Raw genomic sequence first — 27,971 nt, 5'->3', positions numbered from 1 at the left:
CTCAGAGCCAACCAACAAACATCCAGTGGCCCTCAGCCCCATGCGAGGTCCTTTGGGGACAAACTTTGCAGACTTATAAATGAAGGACATAAAGCGAAACACCACACCAAAAGCAGGAATGTATCAGAGCCAGTAAAATGGAGCCTAGAAGACACGATGATGCACATGGACTTTGTCAAGACCTCACTGTTAGTATTTCAGAAACTTTGCAAGCTGCTTGCTAATCCACCGGTAGCTTGAAATCAGCCCTGGCAGGAGTGTTTTCACCAGGGAAACTGGCAAGCACTGAAAACCAAGTCATCTCTCCACCCATTCAGAATCAGTGAACCAGCACTCCACTTAAAACATAAGCCTTTAAGACAAACGGAGAGAGTCATTTTGTATGCAAGCACCTAAAACACAAAGACCCAGGTTAAAAATCCCCAGCTCCAGCTTCAGTGGATCAACCTGTAATCCTAGCTACTCAGGAGGCTGAGATCTAAGGATCTCAGTTTAAAGCGGGAAAGTCTGTGAGACTCTGATCTCCAATAAACTACCCAAAAAACCAGAAGTGATGCTGTGGCTCAAGTGGTAGAGCACTAGCCTTGAGCTGAAGAGCTCAGGGACAGTGCCCAGGCCCAGAGTTCAAGCCCCATGAGCAACCGGGGGGAAAAAAAGAATCCCAACTCCACTAACTGGGTAAATTAGTTCACTCCTTTGAGTCCAGTTCTTCATGTGGATCTAACATCCATGCACCAGATGACTCCTATGCATCAGGTAGGATTCCCAGTGTCTACAGATACTAATTCATCCGTTCTTCCCAGCCCATGGTGGGGAAAATGTGGTTATCTCCATCACACTGACGAGGAACACAGACAGAATAGAGTAAGGAACTTCACCAGAGCCACACAGTTAGCAAGTCCAGGGCTACTGGTGGCTGCACAGACAGGCAGCCCAGCCCAGAGCTGGCCCTTATCTTCTTGTCCCCGCCCCCTGTCACAGCCGTCACTGGCCACCTCTGGCTTCAGTGGACTTGAAATGTGGCTAATCCCATAAAGAAGAATGAAAGGGTGTCGTTACAGAAAAGTGGATGGAGTAGGTCACCACAGTACGTGAAATAAGCCAAACTCAGAAAGACAAATCACGCATATTTCTATGTACAGTCCTGAAAAAAAATCAAAACAAAGATATGATGGTAATCTATGTGTGGAGAGGGTGGAAGGAGAGAGCCATGGGATGGGGAATGTGATTGAATACCTTATACATATGTATAAAAGTGATTTTTTTTAAGGCTGGGAAGGTGGCTTAGTGGTAGAATGCTCACCTAGCACGCATGAAGCCCTGGGTTCAATTCCTCAGTACCACATAAACAGGAAAAGCTGGAAGTGGTGCTGTGGCTCAAGTGGTAGGTGGCAGAACTTTAAAGGGACAGAGCTTAGTGCAAGGTAATTAATTAGGACATGGGTCACTGCCCTTGGGAGGGATGAGCATTGCTCTCCAGTTAGTTGGCATGGGTGAGCCTGACCCCTAAAACTCCCTGGCTCTGAACGTCACCACGTCAACCCTTGCATCCACATCATCCCCTCTGTCACCTCTTACTGTCCTCGCTAGAACTGTACAGAAGCTGGGACCATGCTCTTAGTCTTCCAGAGCTGTGAGCTAAACCAACGCCTTTTCTTTACAAATTACCAGCTTCAGGTATTTACTTGCAGCAATGGAAAACAAATACAATATGGCGGACGCAGGGGGAGGGGGTGGGGGGAGAGGGTCACGCATACAAGCTAGGTACCACCTCACCTCTCCACTTGTGTTTTCTCACACCCTGCCAACTGCTCCTCTACTGAGACCCCAGGGAAGACTCCCGAGGCCCCGAGATTTCCCCAGGCAGAGGGAGCCACAGTGACACCCAGCCCAGGCATCACAATGACTCCGCTTGTCCTAAGAGCAACTCTGGACTCCACCCAAGCAGACACAGTCCCAGTGTCAGCCGGGCAACCTCCCAATCCCTCCTCCAGCCCTGCCCCTGGCTCCAATGTAGTATGTGTGGATGGGAGAAAGCAGCCAACTTCTTTGCCGAGCTCTCTAACAAGTTCCTTGGGTCTGTTTGTTAAAGAAAAATTCCAGTGGGCGCATCCAACACATGGAACTCAAGTCGAGAAATTATATTTATCCACCCCACTGCCAAGGAGATCACATGCCCCGTGAGTCATTCCAGATGTGTTCAAAAAACAGAGTCTCTGTGTGGAAGCCCAGATGCCCCAATTCCAGAGAGAGTCGGATTAAGAGAAGTCCATGCTCCTGTCCCACCCAGGAGACAGTTGGCTGACTCCACCCCGTGGAGGCAGGGGGAGGACGTTACCATACTCTTGGAAGGGAAAGGTGGTAAGAATTCACATCATCCCACAGGGCGGAACTCCCAGGCCTACCTGTAGCTCCTGGGCTCCCATCCTGCAGGGAAGAAATGATGTACTGGAAGACGCTGCTGCTTCTGCTATTGTATCAGAGTGCTCAGGCGACTGTGTCCCGCAGGTGGAACCGGGGTGAGTTGCTTTGTACTCATTTCTTTGATGCTCCTTTGCCTTTCTTCAGTATAATCAGGGATATGGGTCGGAGGGGATAAGCAGAAGGAAGAAAATCAGAAGCCCTGTGGCCCTTTTTTATAGATAAAAAATAGTAATTCATCTCTGCCAATTGCTGTACTCCTGGCATATCCTCCTTCTGATGGGAAATAGTACTACAGGGCAAAAAAAAAAAAAATCTAAAGCTGTAGATCTGGGACCTTAGGTACCAAACCCAAAGGATTTCCTTTCTGGCCTGCCAGAGGGCTCCTGTCCACTTCATAGAATGCACGCAGACTCCCCTGGCTTCCTCTCTAACTGCTGCCACTGAGCAGACCCTCTCAGAGTAGGCGCCACTTCTGCTGCTGAAATGATGGATGCCCCACAGGAGCTGAGATACCGGAGGCCTGCTACCTCATGGAACAGGGCAAGGGACTCTCAGCCTGAGTAGCCAAGAGGGACACCTCTGCACTGTCCCTGAACTGGATGCATCTTTGTAGTCAGACACAGTTGCCCAATGGCAGGTGAGAAAAGATAAACACTTCGGCATCCCTTGGCCCACCATCCCCTGCCAAGCCACCATGAGAAGAAAGGGACTCTTACAAAGGATGTTCCTTTATCATTGATGTCCCCTCCCTCAGGATGACGCCCCTTAGAGCTGGGATGGCATCTTTTCTCAGTGCCTGAGAGCCCGGACAGCACCTCGAGACAGTGTATTGCTGTCAGGAAATAAGGCAGCAAGAATTCCTAGTGTCCATTCTGCACCAGTCTGAACTAAACTGTTGCCACTACTAAAGTCAACATAGCTCATGCTCCCAGCAAGAACAAGAAAGAAAATAGGGCTTCCACTAATCAGGTCTGACCCAAGTGAGATCAAGGTTGGCAGAGTGGCATGGGACACCCTCTCCCCTGTTGAGGACAGAGTCAGGGAAGGACAGAGAGACCAGTGTGGGAGCAGAGAAGTGCGAGGCGAGGGAGCAGAGCCACAGTGCTATTTGGGATTTTATTCCCTCACGCCTAACCCTGATATTAGGGAATTCCCAGTGCTCTGCCCTGAGCTGGGAAGAAAAGACCTCTCTGAGAAAGCATCTTCCTTTTCTCCTCATTGAGTCTCCCCTCTCCTCTCCTTCCCCCCCCCCATGTACACACACACACACACACACACACACACACACACACACACAACCTCCCTGCTCATAGTGTGTACAGATATTGGGTAGCACTTGCAAGTGCATTGTCAAACAGGGGGTGCTAATTAATGTGCCTATTAAAAAGATAATTGGCAGGGCACCAGTGGCTCACATCTATAACCTAGCTTTTCAGGAGGCTAAAATCTGAGGATCACGGTTCATAGCCAGCCTGGGCAGGACTGTCTGTGAGACTGCTCTCTCTGCTTCTTTCTCACCAAAAAGCCAGGAAGGAAGCAGTGGCTCAAGTAGTAGAGCGCCAGCCTTGAGCACAAAAGCTTAGAGACAGTGCCCAGGCCCTGAGTTCAAATCTCAGAAGTGGCAGGCAACAAAAAGATAAGAGTACTCTTCCTAATGCATAAATGGTTAGAAAGCCAAAAGAGATGATCTGATGGACAATAGGACATCAACACTGCAGCCATTTCATGTCCTAAGGTTTAAGTTCTCATTCTAATTGGCTGTGTGATCTCTGGCAAGTCCCTTAATGTCTCTAAGCTTTAGCAATAGTTAGCAGCCGTTAGCAATAGATTAAAAGGGGGAATGTTTTCCTTCAAGCAAGGTAGAGGCTCTCTGCACAGCCGCATCCTAAGGAGAGAAGCTGGTTCCCTCCTCCCTGGGGAAGGTTGGTCTGCAGCAAGTTCAAGGATAGCCAGATCCAAGCCCGGTGCATCCAACAAGGAGGCATGATGAGGCATCCAGGCCTATGTGAGTGATTCAAGATGTGTTTATAGCCCCCAACTGATAGGGAGTTCCTTCAATGTGCATCAAAAGTCTTCTTAGAGTTGTATTTTTTTTCTTTTACTTTTCACATTTGTTTTGCAATTATACCAATACCCAATTCCTACCATTTTAAGACCAAATCAGAGACACACCCAAAGGTGTAACAATTATTCCCAATATATCCCTTCCACCTTCATCCTATCTCCCACTCCACTGCAGCCATGATTGAAATCTATCCCCTTGCAAACATCCTGGGAACAACCTCTCCAGTAAGATCTCCTTCCGCCTCCCCCTTCTCCTCGCCCCTCCTCCTCCAGCTGATTCCCTCACTCAGAAATAAGCTAAAAAGGGAATATACATGCTGCTGGGCTGTCCCTCTTCCCGCCATTCTCCCAGCCTCCCCCCTGAGACCTGCTCTCTAGGATCCCGCCCTGGAAGGAGTGATTCTTTCCATGCCAGGACCCAGGGCTGCTCCTTGCAGCCCTGCCAGCATGACTAAGACCCATGACTCACCTGTGGTTAGTGTGGCCAATCTAGGAACCCTAGGAACACACACACACACACACACACACACACACACACACACACACACACACACACACACACACACACACACACACACACACACACACACACACACACACACATGCCTCAGGTCCTCCCATTTGACAGAAGACCCACTCAACTTTTTAAAAAGTGGAAGTTATGTATGCATTAATTGATGGGCTGTCTCTATGGTACAAAACCTGTAATTTTTTTTTTCATTATGAAACAGTATGGTACGGAAGACAGCCTTGCAGGTGTGTGGTAAAATCCAAGCCATTTTCACATGTGCTTTTTTTTTTTTTTTTTTGGTTGGTCATGGGGCTTGAACTCTGGACCTGAGCGCTGTCTCTGAGCTCTTCAGCTCCACCGCCACAGCACCACTTCTGGTTTTCAGGTGGTTTATTGGAGATAAGAGTCTCACAACCTTTCCTGCTCAGGCTTTAAACTGCAATCCTCAGATCTCAGCCTCCTGAGTAGCTAGGATTACAGGTGTGAGCCACCAGCACCTGGCCACCTGTGCTTTGAGAGTTGTATATGCGCTGCCATAGACACACAGGGACCAGTGCTTGTGTTGATAACACCTTACTCACTGCAGGCAGATTGTCACCCAGCCTTGTGAAACCACCACCACTTCAAGAGGCAGGTCCTGGTGTGAGCACTTGCTGGCAAGGAGAGCAGAGGGTAGGTTAAGAAAGGAAGTGCCCCGGATGGCCCTGCTGGATGGAGGGGAAGAATGGACTGACATCCAATACATCTGGCATTAGTCTCACTGTCCCATTCACTTCCCCTCCAAAACTTCATGTCCCGGTATGGTAGAGCTTTCCAAGACTGTCCTTCTCCAAGGCTGTCACAGGAGACCTGCACATGAGAACCAGGCCAACTCCAAACAGTAGCACATTTCCAAAGGGTTGGCACAGGAGATAAAGTGAGGGAGGTCAGAAGACTCTGGCCAAAGATCTTCCATCGGCCAGAGCTTTCCCTCTCTTTCCACCCACTGTCATCTCCATAGTCTTGCTTCCAGGGACTTAGTAAAAACAGGGTGCTTGTGTGGGCGGGCTGTGGTGCAATCTGCCTCCTTTCCAGCAAGCTCCTTGGTGCTGCCTGCTTGGTGAGTTACAATGAACATATGTCAGAATCTGCCTCCTTTCCAGCAAGCTCCTTGGTACTGCCTGGTTGGTGAGTTACAATGAACATATGACAGGGATGGAGGAAGGTAGGAATTTCAACCTGGCCTGTCAAAGAGAAGGTCAAGCAGCACTACAAGGTAGGTCCTTCCACTTGGGGTGCCTTCTGGCTGGGTGTCCAGGCAAGACGGTATGCAGGGGCTAACACGTGGGGAGATAGCAATGGCCTCAATGAAATAAAGTAAAAGGAGCTTCTTCCAGGCAAGACCAGGGACCCCTCAGAGACAAGGGAAGGAAAGGTGGAGACTGAAGTCAATGCTACTTTCTATATGATATCTCGCACTCTGTGTACGTTCATTGCAAATCTTTTTTCAGTGTGAATTAAAAAAAAATAAATGAGCAAAAAGAAGGTCATTTAACAAAGTGGTTGTTTCCTCCTGCCATACGCAGGTGTGCAGGTACAGGTGTGGAACAGGCACTCTGAGGTTGTGCCTTGTCCAAGGGATTACAAAGGAGTAAGAAGGGAGCAAAAGAGCAAACCTAGGGGCTATAGTCATTTGGCCTTGCAGGTCACATGATTATAAACTGAAGTTAGAGATTTTCTTTAATATGTGATTCATTTAAACCCCACTTAAGAAATAAGATATTAATAACCAAATACATTCATTCATCGCTAATAACTTCACTGGCTATTCAAAAGCGAAGAAAGCACACTCTTTGAGCAGATATCCCTACAGGGAGATAATATTGTTTGTTTTATCAGTGAGCTTAGTTTTGGGGTGTGGATGTAGAGTGAAATCTCTGTCCTGACTCAAATTGGGTGGTAGAGGGCAAGTTCCTTTACTTCCAAGTTTCTTCATCTGAAATGAGAAGTTAATACTTAACTCTCTTGAGTCCAGAAGAAAGCACAGAGACCACTGACAGGTACCTGTAGCTCCTGAGTTATCAATTACATCTGAGATCACATTTTAACAGCTTAACTCTGAGATCCAAAGGTGTCTTTCAACAGAAGACATAGACAAGACATGGTTTAACACCTGAATCAGAAATGTGTGGACCCAGAGCCTGGAGTAGCTCAGCCCATGTGGCATAACACAGTCCTGTTGGTGGATCCTGAATTATAGATGCCTGTTTGTCCGGGGAGGGGAGAAGGATGTGTGTGGATATATGTATACACACATGTACACATGCACATATGCATGTTATATACACGTGTCTATACATGTGTGTATTGCAAAGATAAATTCACAGGCACGTAGATGAGATGTATCTATACATACATACAAGTGTGTGTGCATCTGTGTGCACACAAACATGTATGTGTATGCATGTGTGTGTACATGCATGTGCATAGACATACATGTGTGCGTATATGTCTTTACATGTATAGTATGATTCCTATACTCACCACACATATTTCCTACAGCAATTAGCCTCTCCCCTACTCCACAGGGCTGAGGCTGTTTATAAGTATCTCCACCAAAGTATCTCACTCTTAGGTATGAAAACATGAGAACATCTCATGTCTTGGGTATGTTGGAAATGAGTGGCAATTATTGATCTCAGTTTTGAATCAGGAAGTACTTTCTTCTAGTCTCTCTGAGAATGAGAGGTCCACCTTGGTGAGCATGCTGAATGAGGAAACAATGGAGCACAGTAAGTTTCCAGGAAGGACCATTGGATGGCTGTGATTAGAGGCAGGCAGAGAGCTCACCCAGATGCCATTCCCTCCCTAGCCTCCCACCCCCTCCCCACCTGCTGGGGAGGGGGTGAACTCTGTTAAAGGAATAACACCTTTAATTCTGCAATAAAATAGAAATTTTGGGAGGAAAAGGAAAGAAACTGAAATCATTTCTTCCTCCTCCTTCCTTTCATGTGAGAAGAAAAGCATACAGAAAAATAACCGCTCACACTTCCATTTCATCCCCTACTAAGCAAAAGGCAGAGCCAAAGTGCACCCCTTCCCACCTTGGGCTTCTACTTGGCACTGATGGGCAAACTGAAACAGAAAGCCCTATTCATCCCAGCCTTGAAGAACTTGTGATAAACGCCGCCATGCAGCGATGGCGCCAGCCATCAGGGCTACCTCTCACCAGCTTTTTCTGGGAAGTGGCAAAATCCTGCAGTGAGCTTTTCCTTTAGCGGAAATGAAACATCAAAGTTGTTTCATTTTTGACCACTTGGCATGGAAATTTTTCTAAAATACTTGACGCTGCCCCTGCCCTCTTTAGCACATTGAACATAATTTAGTACCTTAAATATAATCTGCCCTTTTCTTGAAGGCTCAAGGGCACAATTATCTATGAGCAAGGCTGTCAGTAATGATTACGCTAAGTATGCTGTACAACCTGAAGGGCATGCAAATCCATCGTAGCCTACTTATTTTTTTTAATGTTTTCTTTCTGGTAGATCACAACCAAGTGCCTTAAAGCAGCTAAGTCTTTTCTACCATCTGGCAACAGGTGTGAAGTCATTTCTCTACAGTGCCCACTACGCGGGGATGTAGTGTGGCGGTAGCCATGTCCTCTCCTAGCCTCATACAATCCCTGAGTTATGGTTCGTCCTGATCATTCCCGAACTCCACCACATTCTGTCTTCTCAGCTAGTTCCCAGCTCCTTTTATCCGCGTCCATCCATCTTCTGCCAGCTACCACTTCTAACTGAGACCACGGGAAAACAACATTGTCAAGTCGTCAACGTCATTCTAAATTCACTACTGCGTTAGCCAGCCCTGGCTGAAACCCTAAGCTCGCCCTCAGGGGCCTCAGGAGCTCAGTGCCAGGGTCTTGTAGCAACTCTCTTCTTTTGCCACCTATATTCAGGTTCTTGGCAGATCTAAGTCAGATGACTGAAGTAGGCAGAACTACACAAACGCGCAACTATATACGGATAAAAAGAAAAAGGTTGGGTTTTAGAAATGTTTGTCGTTTTAGGGACTCCGTTGTGGAATGTGAGGGTCACTTGCATGCTTGCTTCTGTTTCATTTGCTTCGGTTTAATATAAATTCCCTAGTGTGAACATATCCCTAGGCAGATACATTTTTCAAAACTTCCTCACACCAGGTATAGTAGTACATGCCTCTAATCCCATCTAGGCAGGAGGAGGAGAATCTATCTCAAAAGCCAAATAAAACCAATAAGACTAGAGGCATAGTTCAAGGTATAGAAAATTTGCTTAGCAAACACATCGCCCTGGGTTCACTTCCCCAGAACCACATACCCAAAGGAAAACAATCTATTAAGATAGTTTGGATCAGCAGTCAGGCTTGAAATGACTGGTCTGACAAGCCTGGATCTTTCTGGGATATACTACAGGACGCATCCACCATAGACTCACTCTATGCCTACCCCTTTGCCAGACAGGGACAAGGTCCCATGTATGTACCCGTCTGGTACACACAGAAACCCAAGAACTCATCCTCTTGTCTCTTCTAGCCATGCTGTTCCCTGCTGCCCATCGGCCAAAGAAGTCTTCCTCCCTGCCCTTGAACCCAGTCCTGCAGACCTCCCTGGAGGAAGTGGAACTGCTCTACGAGGTAGGTGGAAAGAACCCATCAACCCAAATCACTCAAAGGCATTGCACCTGCTCCGCCTCTTTGAAGAACTTTTGCTGAGTCCCTGAATATTAGTGACCTGGCCTGCAGGGAATGGCCCAGCCTAGTCTGTGGAAGTCAGAGAATGCTATCAGGCTAAAGAATGGTGTGCCTGGTACAATCACTCCTTCCTCATGCGCTATAGCAAGAATGGCTTTAGAAGTTCAATCTGAACGAAATGAAAGATTAGCTTTATCCCATAAGTGCTACTGCCTGCACCCAGGCACTAGTGTCTAACCAATTCCCAAGCAAAGATTTTGTGGAATGACTTGTCAGTCATGTTCAGACAAGGCAACCTGTGGTTGTCTCAGCCCAACCTGCTGTGGGCTGTCCCATTCACTGTCTCATTCACTCAGCTAGATTTCTAGAAGTCTGGGCCACCCTGAAGGCTCTCTTCCTCTATCACTTCTACTTGCTTCACTAAGACTCCCTCCCAGAAGCCCCTCCAAATCACAGGATAAAAAAACTTTTGAGGCTTCTTAGTACAGGTCAGTGGTAAGATCCTGGGTCCAAGGTCTAAGCTTTAGTTCCTCAGCTGTGTGAGCTTTCTTAAGCCGCTATTTTTCTCCAGGCTTGAAGTTGTTCAATGATTATATGAGTTCAACTGTGATCCCCTCAAATTCCTCTGCAACTTTGACACACATTCTGGTTCTATGCACTAAAAACTGTTTGGTTAAGAAAGAAACAGTCTTCAGGAGCTGAAAACTGGAGATTTCCTACCTTGCCTTGTGTGGCAGACTGGCAGATGCATAGTCTTTTCACAGATGAAATCTGGGAATCACAGAGCAGAGCCGTTTTAGAAGACAGCCCTAATATAATGGAAGAAAATGAAAGGTGGAGGCAGAGAGAGAGGATGTAGGATTTGGAGTCTCATCATTACAGGCTCGAGAAGCCTGGTACTGGGCAAGAAGGCAAATGACAAGGTCTGCCCCTGTCCTGCAAGCTAGTGAGAAATGAGGACAAATCTCTGCCTACTGCTAAATCTCTAGCACAATTTCCCACATCCTTTCAATTCTCTGCATCTGTTTAAAAAATATCTGGAATAGTCCATTTGAGCTTTGGATCTTTGCTGGGTGAGTGAAAGTGATCCATCTGTGACTAGAAATAATATCTGGTCACCTAAGTCAAGGCACTGTGGCTTTATGCCAGGCTCTGTTAGATTTGCCCATATTTGTCTTACGTACCACTCATGGCATCTCAATGAAGTAGTGTTATTTTTACACCAGGAAATTCAAATCCTTTGTCCACGGTCACTTAATAAGTGGGAAGAAAGAACCGGAACCAAGCTGTCATAGATTCATTCCCAAGTCTTTTGTAGCTACCTTCTTCTATGAACAGCTATGCAAATGTCCTTCATTGTGTCTTCAGCAATGGCTGGCTTCATGTCTTTCCACATCCTGTGCTTTTCCCCAGTTCCTGCTGGCTGAACTAGAGATCAGCTCTGACCTGAGGATCTCCATCAAGGATGAAGAACTCGCCTCCTTCCGGAAGGCCTCCAATTTCCATACCATCTGCAATGATGTGATTCCTAAGCGTATCCCAGACATCCGTAGGCTGAGCGCCAGCCTGGCCGGCTGCCCTGGTGTCCTCAAGAAAGAAGACTTTGAAAGGACAGCACTGACCCTCGCCTATGCAGCCTACCGCACAACCCTGTCCCAAGGGTATCAGAAGGATATCTGGACCCAGTCCCTTGTTAGCCTCTTCCAGGCCCTGAGGCATGACCTGGTGCGGTCCTCAGGACCTACAGTGTCTCCCTGAGCAAATGGCCCACACCAGGACCTTGAGGCGGAGACCAACACCCACAGACATCCAGAAAGTTTATTGTCTATTCTACTTATAGAGGCCAATAATCAAGTACACACCACCAATACTGAGTAGCAGACATAAAATGAATCACCCCGATGGTAGGTTGCTTTCTATTGGTTCCTGATGGACACAACTAATGTGTGTCATAATGCAACATGAGCTAGAAAACAGACTGGGAATGGTCATGTGGGATACCTTCAAAGGTAGGATGTTTGCTTGGTGACATACAGAATTATAAGGTATGCATGGACACAGAGTGATACACAGACAGACAGACAGACAGACAGACAGACAGACACACACACACACACACACACCATAGAACAGAGAAGACCTCATGGAGATTTAGGCATAGCAACAAAGTGGGAGATAGACTCCTTTTGTCTTAAAGGACCAGGGCAATGGGTCGAATGAACATTTTCTCAAAAATTCTATAGTAAATATAAAGAAGAGAAAGCTATACATTCAAATAAATATGTTGTTAGCCCAGGATATACTTGACTTCTCCAAAAGCCATCGAGAAGTCTCAGGCAGAATGTAAGTAATTTTGCCACATGCATGTCTTCACTCCTCCTCTCTGAAGCTATTCTGAGACAGGGAAACAGGAAGGGAATATATAGAAATGCAACCAGTCCATTGATGATTTGTCTTATGAACAGAGATGCCAAGCTAACTGAGAGGATTCTCCTATGGAAAGAGGTGTCACCAATGCCCATACTTGTCTGTCCAAATGCTAAATAATTTAGCATCATCAGAGTTGAGATTTGAGCGCTCCAAATAAAAATGATGTCAGATGATTCAATTTTACCCTTTCAAATGCCAAAATAATTCATTTTAGAAATAGTAATTTAATATATACTTGAACTATATAGAGTTATAGAGTGTATGTGTGTGAATGTATATACAAATATATATATATATATATATATATATATATATATGATGTCTTAAGGTTTCATTGGGTATCTTAAGGTAATCACATTCTAATGGAAGAGTGAATGAATCTCTGCAGATTCTTTCTACCTATGTAATTTCTTTAGTCATTTACCCACTGTGAGATGCTACTGGTAGGAGTCTGCATCTGAAAGGTCTTCTAACTGCTGGGGCTCACTCTGCAAGATTCTGTATCTATATCTAGAGAGAGAGAGAGAGATTTACATATATACGTATATGTATATATGTAGAGAGAGAAACATCTCCCCTCCAACCTAGCCCCATACTGTGACACTTTCTTTGGACAGACAAACGTCTGTGCGCAGACAGAGTTGGGATTGTACAGAGAAGATGAACCTCACACACAGCTACATTTTATCTGTGACGCCTCCTGGATGTAGGCTGGACCAGCAATGCCTCAGTCCCTAGGTTTTGTGCAGTACCCGAACAATCAGCCTTGCAGACCACTCTGAGATGCTACCCTGTCAGAATGGATCTGAGAACTTCCTTCCCGGTCTATCTTTCCCAACATAAGTAGCTGCTCCCAAGGTAGGGTATGTATGAATAAGGGCAATCCAAAAATCACTGGTAGCAATGACAATTCATCACCCAAAAAATAAAAGGCATGTTATGTTCATAAGTCAAGATCTGAATTAAGGTGGCAATTGATGACTGAAAAAAATAATATAGCCTTTTTAAAGGCAAATAAAAACATTGTTTTGGATAACTAGATTCTTATTCTGGAGACAGATTAATTTTATTCTTAGAGCAGATTAATTTTTCACACAAAAAGTTTTCTAGACATCTTGATATATATATAAGTAATCAATATGCTTACTATGACCACCTCAAAAAAAAAACCTTCTCTATGCCTCATGAATAATAGAGAAGGAAACTGGATAGAAACAAAACTGCCCAATATGCCATATTAACACCTCGTTCTACACATAAACACAACTGCATGTGGTTGTATTTCTCCAGAGACTAATTTGGGAATAATACAGGGAAAACTTGCCAATGACTTATGGCAGCATTTCTGCAATTTCTATACAGCTGGGAAACAGAGATCTAAAACGTTCTAGAAGCACAGGACATCGGTGGTGGCTCATGCCTGTCATCCTAGCTTAGGAGGATAAGAGTCAGTGACTCTTATCTCCAATCAACTACTCAGAAAAAGCTGGACGTGGTGTTGTGGCTCAAATGGTAGAGTACTAGCCTTGAGCACAGAGAGGCTCAGGGACAGCACCCAGGCCCTAAGTTCAAGTCCCAGGACCAGCAAAAAAAAAAAATCTGGAGGCTTCCTTGCTGGCTATCTCTGGTGTCACTCGGCAATGACAAACATCTTGCCTGTTGAAACTTTCATTGCTCTGTCAAGCGATCTTGACTCTAAATCTTATTTCAGAAGGTAAACTGGCCTAAATCTAGGTGCTCATTAAGTGACTTTGCACAATATCCCTTACTTTCCTTTAATACCTTACTATTAAATAAATAACATCTAACTTGGATTCTTAACTACATTTAAGTATACAGCATGGTAGTATACGCATTGGTTTTTGGAATTTTTTTTTTCATTTTGTTTTGCTTTTCAGGGCTGGAGATCAGACCCAGATCAGACCCTATTTGACCCTCCCTCCTGAGCCCACAGTCCTTGGACATTTATGTACAACAGACTTCTAAGATTATTTTTTTTGAAAAACCAAAATTCTAGACCTTTTGAACAACTTCCCTCGGCCCCTTCCTCCTAGCCCTTGGTGTCCATGGTTCTACTTCCTGTTCTTAAGAGTTGAACTGTTCTTTTGAGGCCACAGGGTCTGGGGAGGTGATGGATGCTTGGTGACTGGATCATGTGGCTGGCTGGGCTCCAACCTGGGGTGGGAAAGAGAAAGAAGGAAGGGAGGAAGAGAGGAAGGGAAAGAGAGAGGGAGGGAGGGAGGAGACAGAGGGAGGGAGGAGACAGAAGAAAAGAAAGAATGAACATGTTTTTAAAGGAGAATTGTTTAACTGTTTTAGGAACCTCATACAAGTAAAATCTTCCTTGTATTTCATGAACATTGCATTCTGGGGAGTGTTTTCTTCATCTTGATAGTGGATGGTTCATCTTATTTGATAAATGTCACCCAGGATGTAATAAAAATGGAACAATTAAAATTACTAAACTTACCAGAATCTTTATTATCCTAGATTACCTCACCAAAGAATCTGAAGTAGCTCCTAGATTTGACAGGGAATGTTGATTCCCACCATTCTTTTATTATTTATCGTCTCCTGATTAGTTACCACCAGAACACCACTCATGGTCTTGCTCATTCTGAGTTTCAAAATTATTACTCCCCCCCAAAAAAACCAGAAGCTAGAATGTAATAAATATAATCTTTAAAATAAGCCTTCAACATGAAGGCAAAGAGATGAATGATCATAGTCCATCCTACAAGATAACTGCTAAGATCTGCCCACAGTGGCACTTATATTAGATGTGAAGAAGAACTGAATTCTTGGAGTCACTTCTCGGTCACCTAGTTACTTTATCTTTAGACAGCTGCAGCTATTGCTGCAGATCTTAAGAGACACCATTTCTCAAATCCTAGTCATCTCTCTTGATTCTGGCCAGCATCTCCCAAATGAAGATGATGTTGCCATGGACTGCCATTTCAGGGTCTTTTTTTGTTCTAGTTTCCTTGTTCCAAATGCTAAGTGCTTCTGCAGATCTGTAAGCAGGAGAAATTCCACAATCTAATTACTCTTGAGGCTTTATCCCTGAATTTATCCATTTCTCCCCATCTTTCCACCTCTATCCTGCATACCAACCAAAGAAGGCCTCCTACTTCCTTTTGAGTAAAGATCTGCAGAGAATACATGCACCCTGGTCTTTTCCTGAAACACCATGTAGACTTTTCCAAAGATGCAACGACCCTTCTCATTCTTCCAAGAAGTTCTGAGGTCTTTCTCTTCCAGCTCGTACTTCCTCCCTGCTCAGACCTTTGCATGCCAGGTGTTGAAACGATCTTTGTCAGCAGAGAAATCAAGGCTTTATATTGTACGTTCTGGAATGAATTTATCCAGAATTAGTATTATATTTTCTCCCTGCTACCACTGGCATTATCTTCCTAAAAATCAGGTCAGCAAGTGACTCTCCCAGGGAAATTTAAAAAAAAAAAAAATGTGTCTCATGCTTGGAAACAAAGCAGTGCTTGGGGAAATGGGATCATGTTTAGGATGATGCTTGCACTCCGGCCCCTAGGATGTTTGAGAAATGGAAAAATAAGCTTTACAAGCTGCCTAGATCCTGCAGAATCAGCAGGCCCCTGCTGTGTCCAATCAGGAACTGCCTTTGGAAGTGATAGTGACTCATTCTTTGCAACTTGCTGATTGGCTTTGAGGGATAGGTGGAGCTACTGCCCCAGTCCCTGCTTCCCATTGGTAGATGGGCGTCAAAGGTGGGCCTCCCAACAAATTTTTATCCTGTGACAAAAAGGAATGTCTTGGGATTTTTTTTCCCCCACTGCTTTGGAGGCCCAGGCTCCAGGCAAATGATAAGAAACTAATGGGAAGGAAAGAATTTTGAAACAAGTGAAGGTATCTAGGCTTGGGAGAGCGCAGCAGTGCCATCTGAGGGCTGCCTGGGCTTCTTGAGCAGAGCAGGTGCTTGTGATAAGTCCAGAGGTCACCAGGGTTTTGCCAATAGTGAGCCAGGTAAGAGATGACACAGGTGCTGCTCAGCACGGGCCATCAGAGAGACAGAAGGTGATGGAGAGCACAGTAGGCTCTTAGTGGTGTGTTTTTGCTTTTGTTTCAAAACTTTTAAACAATTCTTCAAGGCCGTTCCCTAGCAGCAGCCAGAGCGTACTTTTAATTGCTTCTGAGGGCTTTTGCTGACACCTGGAATGAAGTTTACTCTCTTGCTAAGCACGCAGAGCGGGAACTCACCATGTTCCCATTTATAATCCTTTCCCAGTTCCTTTTCGATGGCCATAAAACCATGTTCATCAATCCAACCTAAGGCAGAAGGCAAGGAGTCCAGCCTTCTGTGCAAACAGGGTGCGACAGCCCTGCTTCTCGGCCCCCAAGACCAAAGAAGACTTCTCTTGGGAGCCAAGAAAGGTGGAAGGAGTCTTCCTGGACAGAGAGGTTCACAGTGCACAGCCAAGGCTGTGGCCGCATCGCGTCGGGGGTAAGGAGAGGAGACAGGGTCGCCATGGGCTTGTTCCAGGCCGTCCTTCACTCTCGGAACCTGCTGCTGGTCATCTGCGTCCCTCTGCTGCTGCTGCCTCTGCCCATCCTCCACCCCAGCAGTGTAAGTAGCCATCTGTCCCCTCCCGCCAGGACTTCGGGGGGGGGGGGAGGAAGACGTGAGGGAATGGGGTGCTTGTGCAGTACCCCAAAAGAGATCATTGTGGGTTGCAAAGAATGGACATGTTTATCTGACAGGAGGCCAAAATACTGGCTTCCTATAACCCTACTTTTCTCCCTTTCACCTCACAGCTCTACAACCTTCTTCTTGGTGCCAGAACTGAGGGCGGGGGTGGGGGGCAGAAAGGAAGGAAGAGTCTGTGGCCAATAGTGTTTCACAAAGGTCAGGGGGCAGATGGATGGACAGATAAGAAGGACATACTTGCAAGCACTTATTTGTCAGTGGTCAGCCTGTAACATCTTTATCAAAGTGATACAGGAAGAACTTCTGATCCTGACACTGGACAAGGATGGGGGTTGGGGGCTGGACAGCACTGTGGAGTCTATCCAGGGTCTGTGGTTAGGACACAGTGGGCTCTGGTGACAAGACTTTGAAACCCATCATTGTTAACATTTCCTATGAACTTTCCAGAAGGAATGTTTATGTTGGCATGTTGTCTCGATGCCATGTATATGGCCCTGCAATTAGGTGTATCATCTGTACTTTCTCCTCTGTGTCCTTGAAAGGTAGACATGAAGTGATGTAACACAAAGAAATGAGAGCCCCCACATTCTAGACCGTGATCCGCTTTGTAACCATGATTCTGTGAGCGGAGGACCGAAGCTTTGACTGGCATTAACCTTGCTTCTCTTAACTCCTACTTATCCACCTTCCCTTCCTTTCTCTGCCTTCCCCTTCCTGGCTCTAACTTTACCCCTTCCCCTAGCTGCCACTGGCTTCCAGATATTAGGTAACATAAGCTAAGTAACGATGATTGCGGGTGAGGAAGAGCATCTCTCCTTCAGCTCCCAGAGTAACTTGGTAACTGAGTAAGCTGGTAACCAAGATTAAAAGTTAAGGAGAGGATTAGGGTGGCCTTCTTAAAACCAAACTGACTTCAATCATTAGTGAGAAAATAAACACCGCAGATTGCCAGGGAGGCACTGGATTAGCCCTGAGCTGGAATGAGCTGGCAGCGGTTGCTACCGGTGTGTTCCTGAGCTGTGCATCAAATCACTCCATTTTCTGCTTTGAGCAAATGGTGTTGATTTTGTTTTCTTTACTGTCCATGGTTTTTTGTTTTTTTACTCAGTGTCAGCTTGATTTAAGGGATGTTCATAAGCAACAGCGTCTCCTCTTCTCTGTGGCCATGTTAGGGAGTTCCTGTCTCACTTTTGATCCTATCTCGTTCTTGAGAACATCAGCCACTACCCACAGGGAGCAACGTCTAGATGCCTCACACAGACGCTCAAGCTTGCCTGTCTTCATCCCTTCCAACTTTCTGTGCCAAGTCCTGGAAATTCCTGGATGGACTTGTTGCCTTGGGCTAGAGTGGAGAGGGCCGGCTGAGCCCCTGAGCAAGAGCTGCTGGCCTGCAGTTTTGATAGTTCAATATATGACATGCCCCAGCTACCTTTTAAGAGGTATCAAAAGGACCCTTCTTGGGCTGGGAATGTGGCTTAGTGGTAGAGTGCTGGCCTAACATGCATGAAGCCCTGGGTTTGATTCTTCAGCACCACATACACAGAAAAAGCCAGAAGTGGTGCTGTGGCTCAAGTGGTAGAGTGCCAACCTTGAGCAAAAGAAGCTCAGGGACAGTGCCCATGACTGAGTTCAAGCCCCAGAACAGGGAAAAAATTACCCCTCTCCCTTCCCTTTTTTGTTGTTCAGCTCACTTAATCTGGATGTCCAGACTGTTTATCATATTACAGAAGGAAGACGTTAGGAATGGAGTGTAGCTACTATCACTGAATAGAGCATTTGTCTAGCGTACATGACAAAACTCTAGCACTGACCAAAAGAGAGTCAAGAGGAATATCCATCCCAAAACCCTTCTTCACTATCTCCAATGAGGTAGAAGTTTCACCCAATCTCCAGAGCTCACTTTTGTCATTTATGACAGTAAATGAACAGACTTCCAGCAAGATTTGAATGAGGTGTCTCTGGGGTGGTTGTGGAAAAGGAATGGTTCCAATCCTAAGTTGGTAGCAAGGTACGAAATATCCTACAGAGGGAAATGCCACCTCTTTTTGACACTCTACTTTTTTTCTGTTGCTTCTAGTGGTTGTTTTGATATGTTTTAAGTTTTGGGGACAGAATCTCAAACCCCACTGAGGCTCAAACTCACGACCCTCCTGCTTTAGCCCCTCAAAGCTGAAATTGCACCTCTAGGTGCACCCTCCCCCCAATTTTAAACAAAAGTAACAAAGAACTGACAACACTGGCACTCCTTGAATATCCACCAATGCCTGTTGATCCGTGGTACTGATACAAAGAACTAGGGGTTCCAGAATATTCTCCCCAATATGAGAAGAGAGGATTCACTTCAGCCAGCACTGCCAGACATGAGCCAGATGTAGGACACCAGGCCCGTAGGGGGCGCTGCTGTGGATTCCTGGCTACCTGAGCTCACATCCCCTACTCAATCGTGAGTCACCTGTGAAGGGGCAAAAGCAAGTAGATGTAGAGTCCATGAGGGAACTAAGTGAGAAACAGATACAACACGTTCTAAAAGTGTCTTTCATCCATTCTTCTACTTATGCTAAAGAAAAGTCCAGATACTTTTTAATGGTAGGAGTGTTCTTAATTCTAGGGAGTGGGGAAGGAGCAGTTGGCCCACGGACTTTCCCCAATAACCTATTCTAATTCCTACGTAGTTACAGATGAAAAGTGTGTGTAAATTCCAATGAAAATGGGGCATGGCAGAAGTACAGTCTGTGCCCATCTCCCCCAACCCCAGGCTCCCACCCTCCCCTCTTGTACCTAATCACTTAATTAGTGTGGATAAGAGCTTCCCAGTGAGGGGGAGATATTCCCTCCCTTTATCTGCACCTGGAATTAAGACCAGTCATTCTTGTCTCCGTTTCTTCCCAGCACAAGTGAGCGCTTGTGTGGAACTCCCTTCCTTAAGTATTTTTAAGTCTACAACAGAGAGAGCATTTCTCTAAATTGCATTCCTTTTCCAAATGGTATCAATTCTATTGTCTCTTCGGCACCTTCCATAGTTTTATCTTCTCTCTGATCTCGTGTCCCAGTTGGAAATCTCAGTGGGATCTAGAGTCTCCAATCTGTGGGCCCTGTACTCCATAATCCATGGCTGTCAGTCAGGTAGGAGCAAGGTCCAGTCCAGCCAAGGAGGTTAATCGCTTCTGCTGCCCCTTGCTGACCACAGTGACCTTTTGTAGCTTTTATGCAAGTGTTTGAAGAGCTTATTTTCAACTCCAGGGGCTACAAATGGAACAGGATTTGTCAGGTTCCTTGATCAGCTGCCAGACTCAGGCTAGCTCAGACCTGCATCTCAGTGGTTCAGAACCATGAGAAAATGGAAGCTCCCCCAGCTGACTGTATTGTCTATACAATAGCCCTCTGAGTAAGAGCTTCAAGATGTAACGATTGTTAAGACCTTGGACATCGACGTCCCCCGAGAGCCAGCCCTGACCTTCTTAAAACCTATTCATCAGCATCCTTCAGAACAACCAGTTATTGGAGGCCAAGGTTACGGAGGGCTGGGTTTGATAAACGCATCACACTTATTTACCCTGGACACCCCTGGTTGTACAGTGACCAACCTACTGAACTAGAAAAAAAAATGCTGGCAAATTTCCAGGTCTTCCTTTCTATCTTCAAAACTATTTCTATGACATCAGGCTGAGGTCTCTAAGAGCAGTGAGCACCAAGTGGGGGTGTCAAAACTAAGAAGTTACTCCTGGCAGCAAATGGGCAGAGGCCAAGGTGTTGCTAAAACATCTCTGCACAGAACCACCCCACAACAAAGAATTGTTCAGGCCTAAGCATCAGAATCAAACTCGAGAAAACCTGAGCCAGGATTGTATTCTTCTTCCTCCTCTAAAATGAGCGATCTGGTCTTTGAATCACCATTTTTCCCTAACTCTCTCCCCTATCAAGATTCTATTCAGCCTCTTTCTATCTCACTCACACCTGCCACACACACACACACACACACACACACACACACACACACACACACACACACACACACACACACACACACACACACACACACACACACACACACACACACACACACACACACACACACACAGAAAAAGACTTACCTGCTCAGTCTATTACAATATGAAGAGCCTCAAGTCAAACATTAAAGGGGAAAATAGTCAATAGTTCTTGCATAAAACTTATTGGGTTCATATTTACAACTAATCTGGGCCATGTCACACCCCTGAAGTCCCAGTTATTTAGGAGGCTGAGATGAGAGGAGGATACATTGAGTACATGGGTTTGAGACCAGACTGGACAACATGGTGAAACCCTATCCCCTCCCCCACCCCCACCAAAGAAAAGAACACATTAAACTGAGTGGTTTCAGCAATTAGTTCAAAAGCGGGGGGGGGGGGGTTAATTCCACTAAAGCAATTTTGAAGTCTTCACGTAAAGTGTTACCTGGGATACAGTATAGAATCAAGTGGAAGCAGGTCGCCTTTGATTGGGGTGATGCTGGATTCAAGGCCTGTTGATGCCTGGGAGGTGCTTAAGATACACCCAGCCCAATGAGAACACAGTTATGGGCTGACCTTGAGGATCATTTCTCTCACATGGGAACATAGCATGCACACACCTGTGCTGAACTCAGGTTGGCTGACCTCAGCCTCGCCTGTGAACCAATCACACACCTGGATCCCATCTTCAGCTACTCTAAGAATCGCTGGTGTCATCTGATCAACCTGATCAGCCCCAGTCAAAGCTCTGACTCCACTTTGATCAATTACAACCTTGGGTCTGGATGTTTTACACAATTCTGCTCTCCACCTTCCATAGTTCCAGGAACCAGCAGAACTGTAGGATGGGAAACCCCCGGGGCCAGCTGTCACCTTGCTAAACACACACACCACATGCCAGACAGGCTACCCCACATGAAGAGAGCTACCATAACCTCTTCATCAAAGGAAGGAGAGGCCCCATGGGGTATCTACCAAACTCACCTGCCAAATACAGCTTTGTATCTCCTAGGACTGTGTCCAGATGTCCACATGGAAGGCCAAGCGTCAGCCCGGGGTTGCATTCTAAGTCTTTTTGGCAGTGACTGTCATATAATTAGCCACCTCTTTCCTCTCCCTCCAGGAGGCCTCCTGTGCGTATGTGTTGATCGTGACGGCTGTGTACTGGGTGTCCGAGGCGGTGCCTCTTGGAGCTGCTGCCCTCGTGCCTGCCTTCCTCTATCCATTCTTCGGAGTTCTCCGATCCAGTGAGGTTAGTCCACCGGTGAGCCCGCCCCCTGCTCAGGCCTGCTGGGCCAATGATGGAAAGTGATGGTAGACTAGCAAAGCACTCTGGAGGAGGGGCTTCTTCCACCTGCTCAAACAGCCCCTGAGCACCTTCTATTCCTCCCCCTCGGCCTACCCTTCTCGTCTCCTTCAAACCACTCAAAACTCGAGTCTTCAGGAAGCCTTCACTGATTACACACACCTCATTGCTCCTTTAGTTGGAACTGTATGATTGGTACTTTACAAGTAGGTTGTGATGGATCTTTTTCAGCCTCTTTATAGATCCAGTTAGATCACTAAGCACACAAAGGCAGAAAGCAGACCTCCCATTTGTTAGCTATCTCCTTATACAGCTGAGTCTAGAAAAGTAGATGCTTGCTGGGTGCTGATGGCTTACACCTGTAACACTAGCTGCCTGGGAGGCTGAGCTCTGAGCACTGAGGTTTGAAGTTAGCTAGGTCAGAAATGTCTGAGTCTCTTTTCTTCAAATAACCATCAGAAATCTGGACTAGAGGTATGGATTAAGTGGTAGAGTGCCAATCTTGAGTGAAAAAGCCAAGTAATAAGGGGAATCAAGCCTCAGTACTTACTGGTGCATGGACTTGTGCGCATACACGTACACACAGATAATCAATGTTTGTTGACTTATAACTTATTCCAGATTATGCATGACTGTTCTCTACCTACAGTCTATTCACTTCTCTGACATTCTCAAAAGCTCTAACAGAAATTGTTGATATCAAGCCCATCTTGTGGCCACATTTCAGAGCAAACATTTACTCCTATTATAAGTAAAGAAGAAGAAAATAGCCAGGGAAGGAACAAGATGAATAAGGGTTCTTGTTTATTCACACCTGGCTCCATTTGGGAGGTCTTATGGTCTCTGATCTCTGCTCAGAGTTTCTGATGATAAAAACTGACTAGCAGAAGTATGATAAAAGGCAGAAGAGCACAGAAAAATAAAGAAAGGGAACTAATGTTTACATTCTACAGTACAAAGAATTGGGCACTATATCAAGTGCTGTATTTGTTATTTACTACAGAACTTCTAAGATCTATAAGACTGGTGTTAATATTTCCAAGCATGAGGAAAGAGACTCAGAGAGTTGGAAACTTACCTGAAATCACATGATAGTAAGTGGAAGAACTAGGTTCAAATTCATATTTACTAGATTTCAACGTCTATTTTTTTCTTTTCTTTTCTTTTTTTTTTTGTGGGTCATGGCGCTGTCCCTCAGCTCTTCAGCTCAAGATGAGCACTCTACTACTTGAGTCACAGCACCACTCCCAGTTTCTGATGGTTAATTAGAGATAAGAGTCTCACGGACTTTCCTTCCCAGGCTGGCTTTGCACCACGATCCTCAGATCTCAGCCTCCTGAGTAGCTAGGATTACAGGCGTGAGCCACCAGCGTCTGGCTTAACATCTATATTCTTGCTTATTAAGGTGCAAGGCAAACATTATGTGCTTTAAAAGGTACCAGTGACCCAAGCATGTAGTCCTAGCTACTCAGGAGGCTGAGATCTGAGGAGTGTGGTTCCAGGTAGAACCATGATCCAGGGCAGAAATGTGTGTGTGACTCTTATCTACAATTAACCATCCAAAAAGCCAGGAGTGGAGCTGTGGCTCAAGTGGTGGAGTACTAGCGTTCAGAGCAAAAGCTAAGGGACAGCACTCAGGCCCTGAGCTCAAGCCTCAGTACTAGCGTGAGAGAGAGACAGAGACAGAGACAGAGACAGAGAGACTATGTGCTTCATGATATAATCAATCCATAGTGATTTACTAAGAACTATAAGTCTCTTGATCTCTGTACTATGAGAAAAGAGGAATGAATCAGGGCCTCTGGACCTCTGGGAAGTCTTAAACCTGGATAACAGACCTTTGTTGAAAGTCCAAAGATAGAGCTATGTGATCTCTTAACCATCATGCTGCAGAGAACATTTTGTGTATCTATAGGACAGACTTGTTTTGACCTTCAGTTTCTTTTTCTTCTTTCTATGAGTATTCCTGTTCTCAGAGTCTCAGAAAGGAGAGGCTACCTGCACACTGCCAGCTGAGCCTTTATCCCTGGAGACAAGCACAACAGCGACATCCTAAGGGGCAATACAAAAACCAGTCAGGGACGAGAACCACCGGCCAGTCCCTCCAATGTTTCCTATTCTTTTATGGAAATAGAATAGGTATAGTGGGTTTTTGTATCTACCGAAAGAAAAATCAAACTTACATAGGACTTTTCTTAAGCAAAGTGTACAAACTTGTTCTGCAGGTTTCCTTTCTAAATTATAAAAAAAAGAAAAAGGAAAAGGAAAACCTCCCTCATAGGGACAGGAGGTGAAAGTAGAGGGTAGTGAAGGAAAACACTGGAGCTTGGAAAGACCTGAATCCTAAGTAACATTCTAAAGTGAGATAACTAATGGTTTAGAGACTTAATCTTTGTATTTTTCCACAGGCAATCTAAAGACCAACAGTGTGCTTTTAGCTTTAAAGTAGCTGAAATCTCTCTTTCTCCCAGGGCTGTCCACAGCTGGACTCCCATAGGTGGTCCTGTCAGTCCATCTCCCTGTAGAGATGTTGCTAGGCAACACCTATCCAAGGGCGGTCCCTTTACACAACCAGGAAGACCAAACAGGGAAAGTCTGGGGAGGCAGCAGTTTGTTGGGGTTCACTTGACTTTTTTAAAAAAATTATTGTTAAGTTGGTGTACAAAGAGGTTACAATTCCATATTGACTTGGCTTTACAGAGAGAGAGAGAGAGAGAGCAGAGACAGATAGACAGAGACAGAGAGAGAGACAGAGGAAGGGGAAAAATAATAACAAAAAGCTAGTCCTGAGGAATTAGTCATGGCTATTGCTGCAGGCCGGAGGAGTGTGAGGGCATGTTTTCTCATTTGAGGAGAAAAATCCTAGTCTGATGAAGTAGCTTTGGCCAGCAGTGATAGTGCTGAGCTACAGGGAGCAGCTTGATCCAAATATAGTCTGCTGAGCTGAGTTTCCTAGCTCAGATGAGAGGAATCCATCAAAAGGGTGGACATCGTGGGTTGTAGCCCTTTGTGACCCAGTTAACTTTACAGAGAAGACTATCTATCTCTAGTGGCTAACCAATGCTGTGGCTCCTGAAGCACACCGCCAAATCATCTGTGTGCCATGCTCCAAACCCAACTTGTGCTTGACCATCCCCTATGACTTGAACCATTCATTCACCTTGGAATATGCTCTCCAATTTCTTCAACTTTTAAAATCCTACTGTCTTCCATGAACCTTTGCCAAAGGCTCAACTGGGGCTTGAACTCTGGGCCTGGGCACTGTCCCTGAGCTCTTTTTTGCTCGAGGCTAGCACTCTCCCACTTGGAGCCACAGCACCACTTCCGGTTTTTGAGTGGTTCCTTGGAGGTAAGATCCTCGTGTGAACTTTTCTGCCTAAGCTGGCTTTAGAACTGTGAACCTCAGATCTCAGCCTCCTGAATAGCTAGGCTTACTATCATCTTGTCTCTTCTCCGCCTCTTCTACATTGCTTGAGGTGTTGATAGCATGTCAATCTATTTGGCTGATTTACTTTCTGTAGTAGAAGGACACACAGTGTCTACCAGAAGTAGTGTTGAGCTACAGACATGGGATATGAATGCAGGAGCTTGGGAACAGCTTCTAGGGAAAACCCAGGCCTAGGAACTACTTTGAGTAGTAATTACTACTCTCTTCTACCTCCAGCATGTGCACACTCACACACATACACACACACACACACACACACACACACACACACACACACACACACACACACACACACACTCCTCCTTAGCTATGAGCTGTCTCCTTGGCCCTGAACTACAGGCCTCTGGAGGAACAGAAGCAGCTCCAGCTGGGATCACAAGTTGTCTCCACAGCCAATTGGTGGTTGTGTCTGATGTCAGGAATCTTCTTCCCTCTTAGCTCTTGATCTTTCTGACCTTCTGAATGTCTGCCCGTTGCCTAGACCCTGCCTTTCTCTATTTGTATAAACCAAGGGGCATTTAACTCTGAGCTCTGCCCTTTTGGCTTCTGCCCCATGGGGGCTGAGCCTCCCGCATGCAGGCCCTTTAGGCATATGAGCTGAACCTCAGGCCGGTCACCTGCCTTTGCAGATCAGCTATGCTCCTCACCCTCAGCCATCCAGGCACAATTCCAGATGTCACATATCTCATCCTTGTGCAGCACCATAGATCTTGTAGGATCTTTAGAAGACTTACCTCAGTGTTAAGGGGGAGCCAACCCAGGGACCTAAGGGATTGTACTGCCAAACTGTTCAGGTGAATGAAATAAGCCTCAAAGTAAGTCCATTACTAGAACCCACCAGTAGCCTTTCAAGGAGGCTGTGACATCTTGGCTCTTTGAAGTGGCATGCCTACAGTTCACTGTGCTCCCGAAGGACCCCCACCGTATGCCACCTGAGTCTATGGCAGGAGAGTAGACACCATCACTTCTGTGTATCCTCTGGCTCAAAACAGGGAGGGGTGCTGGGGGGGGGTGTCAGAAGATTCCTGCCACCATCATGGGCAGGTAGAGAGGGTCAGGATTCAGGTTTGGAGCAGAGTAGAACTAAGCCTGAGCCAGCATTGTCAACTGACTGAGCAAGTTCTGCAATGACATCTACATGCCATTTACTCATGACAGTATAGAAATACCTATGAAAACATCCCTCAGCCAGGCACCAGTGGCTCATGCCTATAATCCTAGCTACTCAGGAGGCTGAGATCTGATGATTGCAGTTCTAAGCCAGCCCTGGCAGAAATGTCCCCATGAGACTCTTACTTCCAATTAACCACTCAAAAGCCAGAAGTGGAGCTGCAGCTCAAAATGGTAGAGTGTCAGCCTTGAGCAAAAGAGCTCAGGGACAGCGTCCAGACCCTGAGTTCAAGCCCCATGACTGACAAAACAAAACAACCCTTATACAGGCAAGATCTAATGCTACCTTCTCTCTGTACATTCTTTGTGAGAAAAACAGTGAGTGGAAATGGATGTTCATATTTCCACTCTCAAACGTGCAGAAAAAGAGGCGCAACCTCTCCTCTCATGACACACAACAAAAAGAGCCTGAAACAATGTAATATATAGTCACCCTGCCCTTACCCATAGGGAATATGTTCTAAGAGCCTCCCAGTGGTTGCCTGAACCCACTGGTAGTACTCGGCCCTATGCATGCTAGGTTTTCCAATGGGCAATGCCCTATAGCATCGCCACATAGACCACAGAGAAGAGTGCTCCCATGTCTTCCACACTGGTGCTTCCTTTGCATTGGTACTCCTGCATCTTGGGACTGTTAAGTAAAATAAAAGCTACTTTAACCTAAGTACTGTGACTCAGTAACAGTGGCTCTGATGACTAAGATGTCTAAAGAATGACCAACAGATGGGTAGCATGTACGTTGAGCAAGAGTAGGACTCGTGTCCCCTTAGACAGGATGGATAGTGGAATGGCATGTTATTTTTGTCATGCTACTGAGAATTAGCACACAGTTTAAAACTGATGATTATGAAAATTAAAAGTTCCTATTCCTGAGATTTTCCATTTAACATTTTCCAACCACAACTTGCCTCGGGTAACTAAAACCACAGAGAGCAAGACTACAGATAAAGGAAAAGTAGTGTATCTAAATAGCAAGGAATAATTCTGTGTCCAGGGAAGGTAATATTTTTTTAAAGCAGAGAAATTAGTTAATATGCCACACTTAACCAGATTCTGGCCTTGGAGACCCTAAACCTAAGCCAAGTCAGAAAGGACTTTTGAAGTAATCTCACCTTTCACTTTAGAAAAAAGCCCTCATCTCCTGAGGTCTCTTCCTTCTCTTATTTCCCTCATTTGCTCACACGTTCCTACCTGTCCACCTCCACCTGCAGCTTTGGGCCTTTTTCATTTTGATGGAACAT

At 45.6% G+C, this 27,971-nt stretch overlaps 2 protein-coding genes across 5 annotated transcripts in view; both read left to right on the top strand.

Annotated features, from left to right (window-relative positions):
• The first annotated feature begins 696 nt into the window (after positions 1 to 696).
• Fam180a (family with sequence similarity 180 member A) lies at positions 697 to 12,344 on the top strand. 2 transcript variants are annotated; one of them, XM_069996853.1, is made up of 4 exons: positions 697 to 756; positions 2,386 to 2,519; positions 9,549 to 9,649; positions 11,120 to 12,344. In XM_069996853.1, the coding sequence occupies exons 2-4, from the start codon at positions 2,441 to 2,443 to the stop codon at positions 11,462 to 11,464; spliced, it is 525 nt and encodes a 174-aa protein (XP_069852954.1). In that variant the 5' UTR covers positions 697 to 756; positions 2,386 to 2,440; the 3' UTR covers positions 11,465 to 12,344. The 2 variants fall into 2 exon arrangements, with proteins under 2 accessions (XP_069852954.1, XP_069852953.1); XM_069996852.1 differs by lacking the exon at positions 697 to 756 and adding an exon at positions 2,002 to 2,180.
• A 3,604-nt stretch (positions 12,345 to 15,948) lies between these two features.
• Slc13a4 (solute carrier family 13 member 4) overlaps positions 15,949 to 27,971 on the top strand; it is a 38,647-nt gene continuing 26,624 nt past the window's right edge. The window contains exons 1-3 of one of the 3 annotated variants that reach the window (XM_069996850.1): positions 15,949 to 16,135; positions 16,398 to 16,736; positions 21,930 to 22,058. In XM_069996850.1, coding sequence (XP_069852951.1) covers positions 16,638 to 16,736; positions 21,930 to 22,058 — 228 coding nt within the window. In that variant the 5' untranslated portion in view covers positions 15,949 to 16,135; positions 16,398 to 16,637. Of the gene's footprint in view, positions 16,737 to 21,929; positions 22,059 to 24,235; positions 24,252 to 27,971 lie in introns of those variants that run through there. The other 2 variants (XM_069996849.1, XM_069996851.1) reach the window with 2 other exon arrangements.

The sequence above is a fragment of the Dipodomys merriami genome, unplaced genomic scaffold (assembly GCF_024711535.1).
Source record: "Dipodomys merriami isolate MVZ:Mamm:240054 unplaced genomic scaffold, mDipMer1.0.p SCAF_5, whole genome shotgun sequence".
In the NCBI taxonomy this organism is placed as follows: Eukaryota; Metazoa; Chordata; class Mammalia; order Rodentia; family Heteromyidae; genus Dipodomys; species Dipodomys merriami.
Note: the sequence above shows the minus strand (reverse complement) of the source record. Positions and strands in the feature narration are given on the sequence as shown.

Coding starts and splice junctions, on each gene's coding strand:
- Fam180a (XM_069996853.1), top strand. CDS start 2,441: ATGATGTACTGGAAGACGCTGCTGCTTCTGCTATTGTATCAGAGTGCT. Junction 2,520..9,548: donor GTCCCGCAGGTGGAACCGGG/GTGAGTTGCTTT, acceptor TGTCTCTTCTAG/CCATGCTGTTCCCTGCTGCC. Junction 9,650..11,119: donor AAGTGGAACTGCTCTACGAG/GTAGGTGGAAAG, acceptor GCTTTTCCCCAG/TTCCTGCTGGCTGAACTAGA.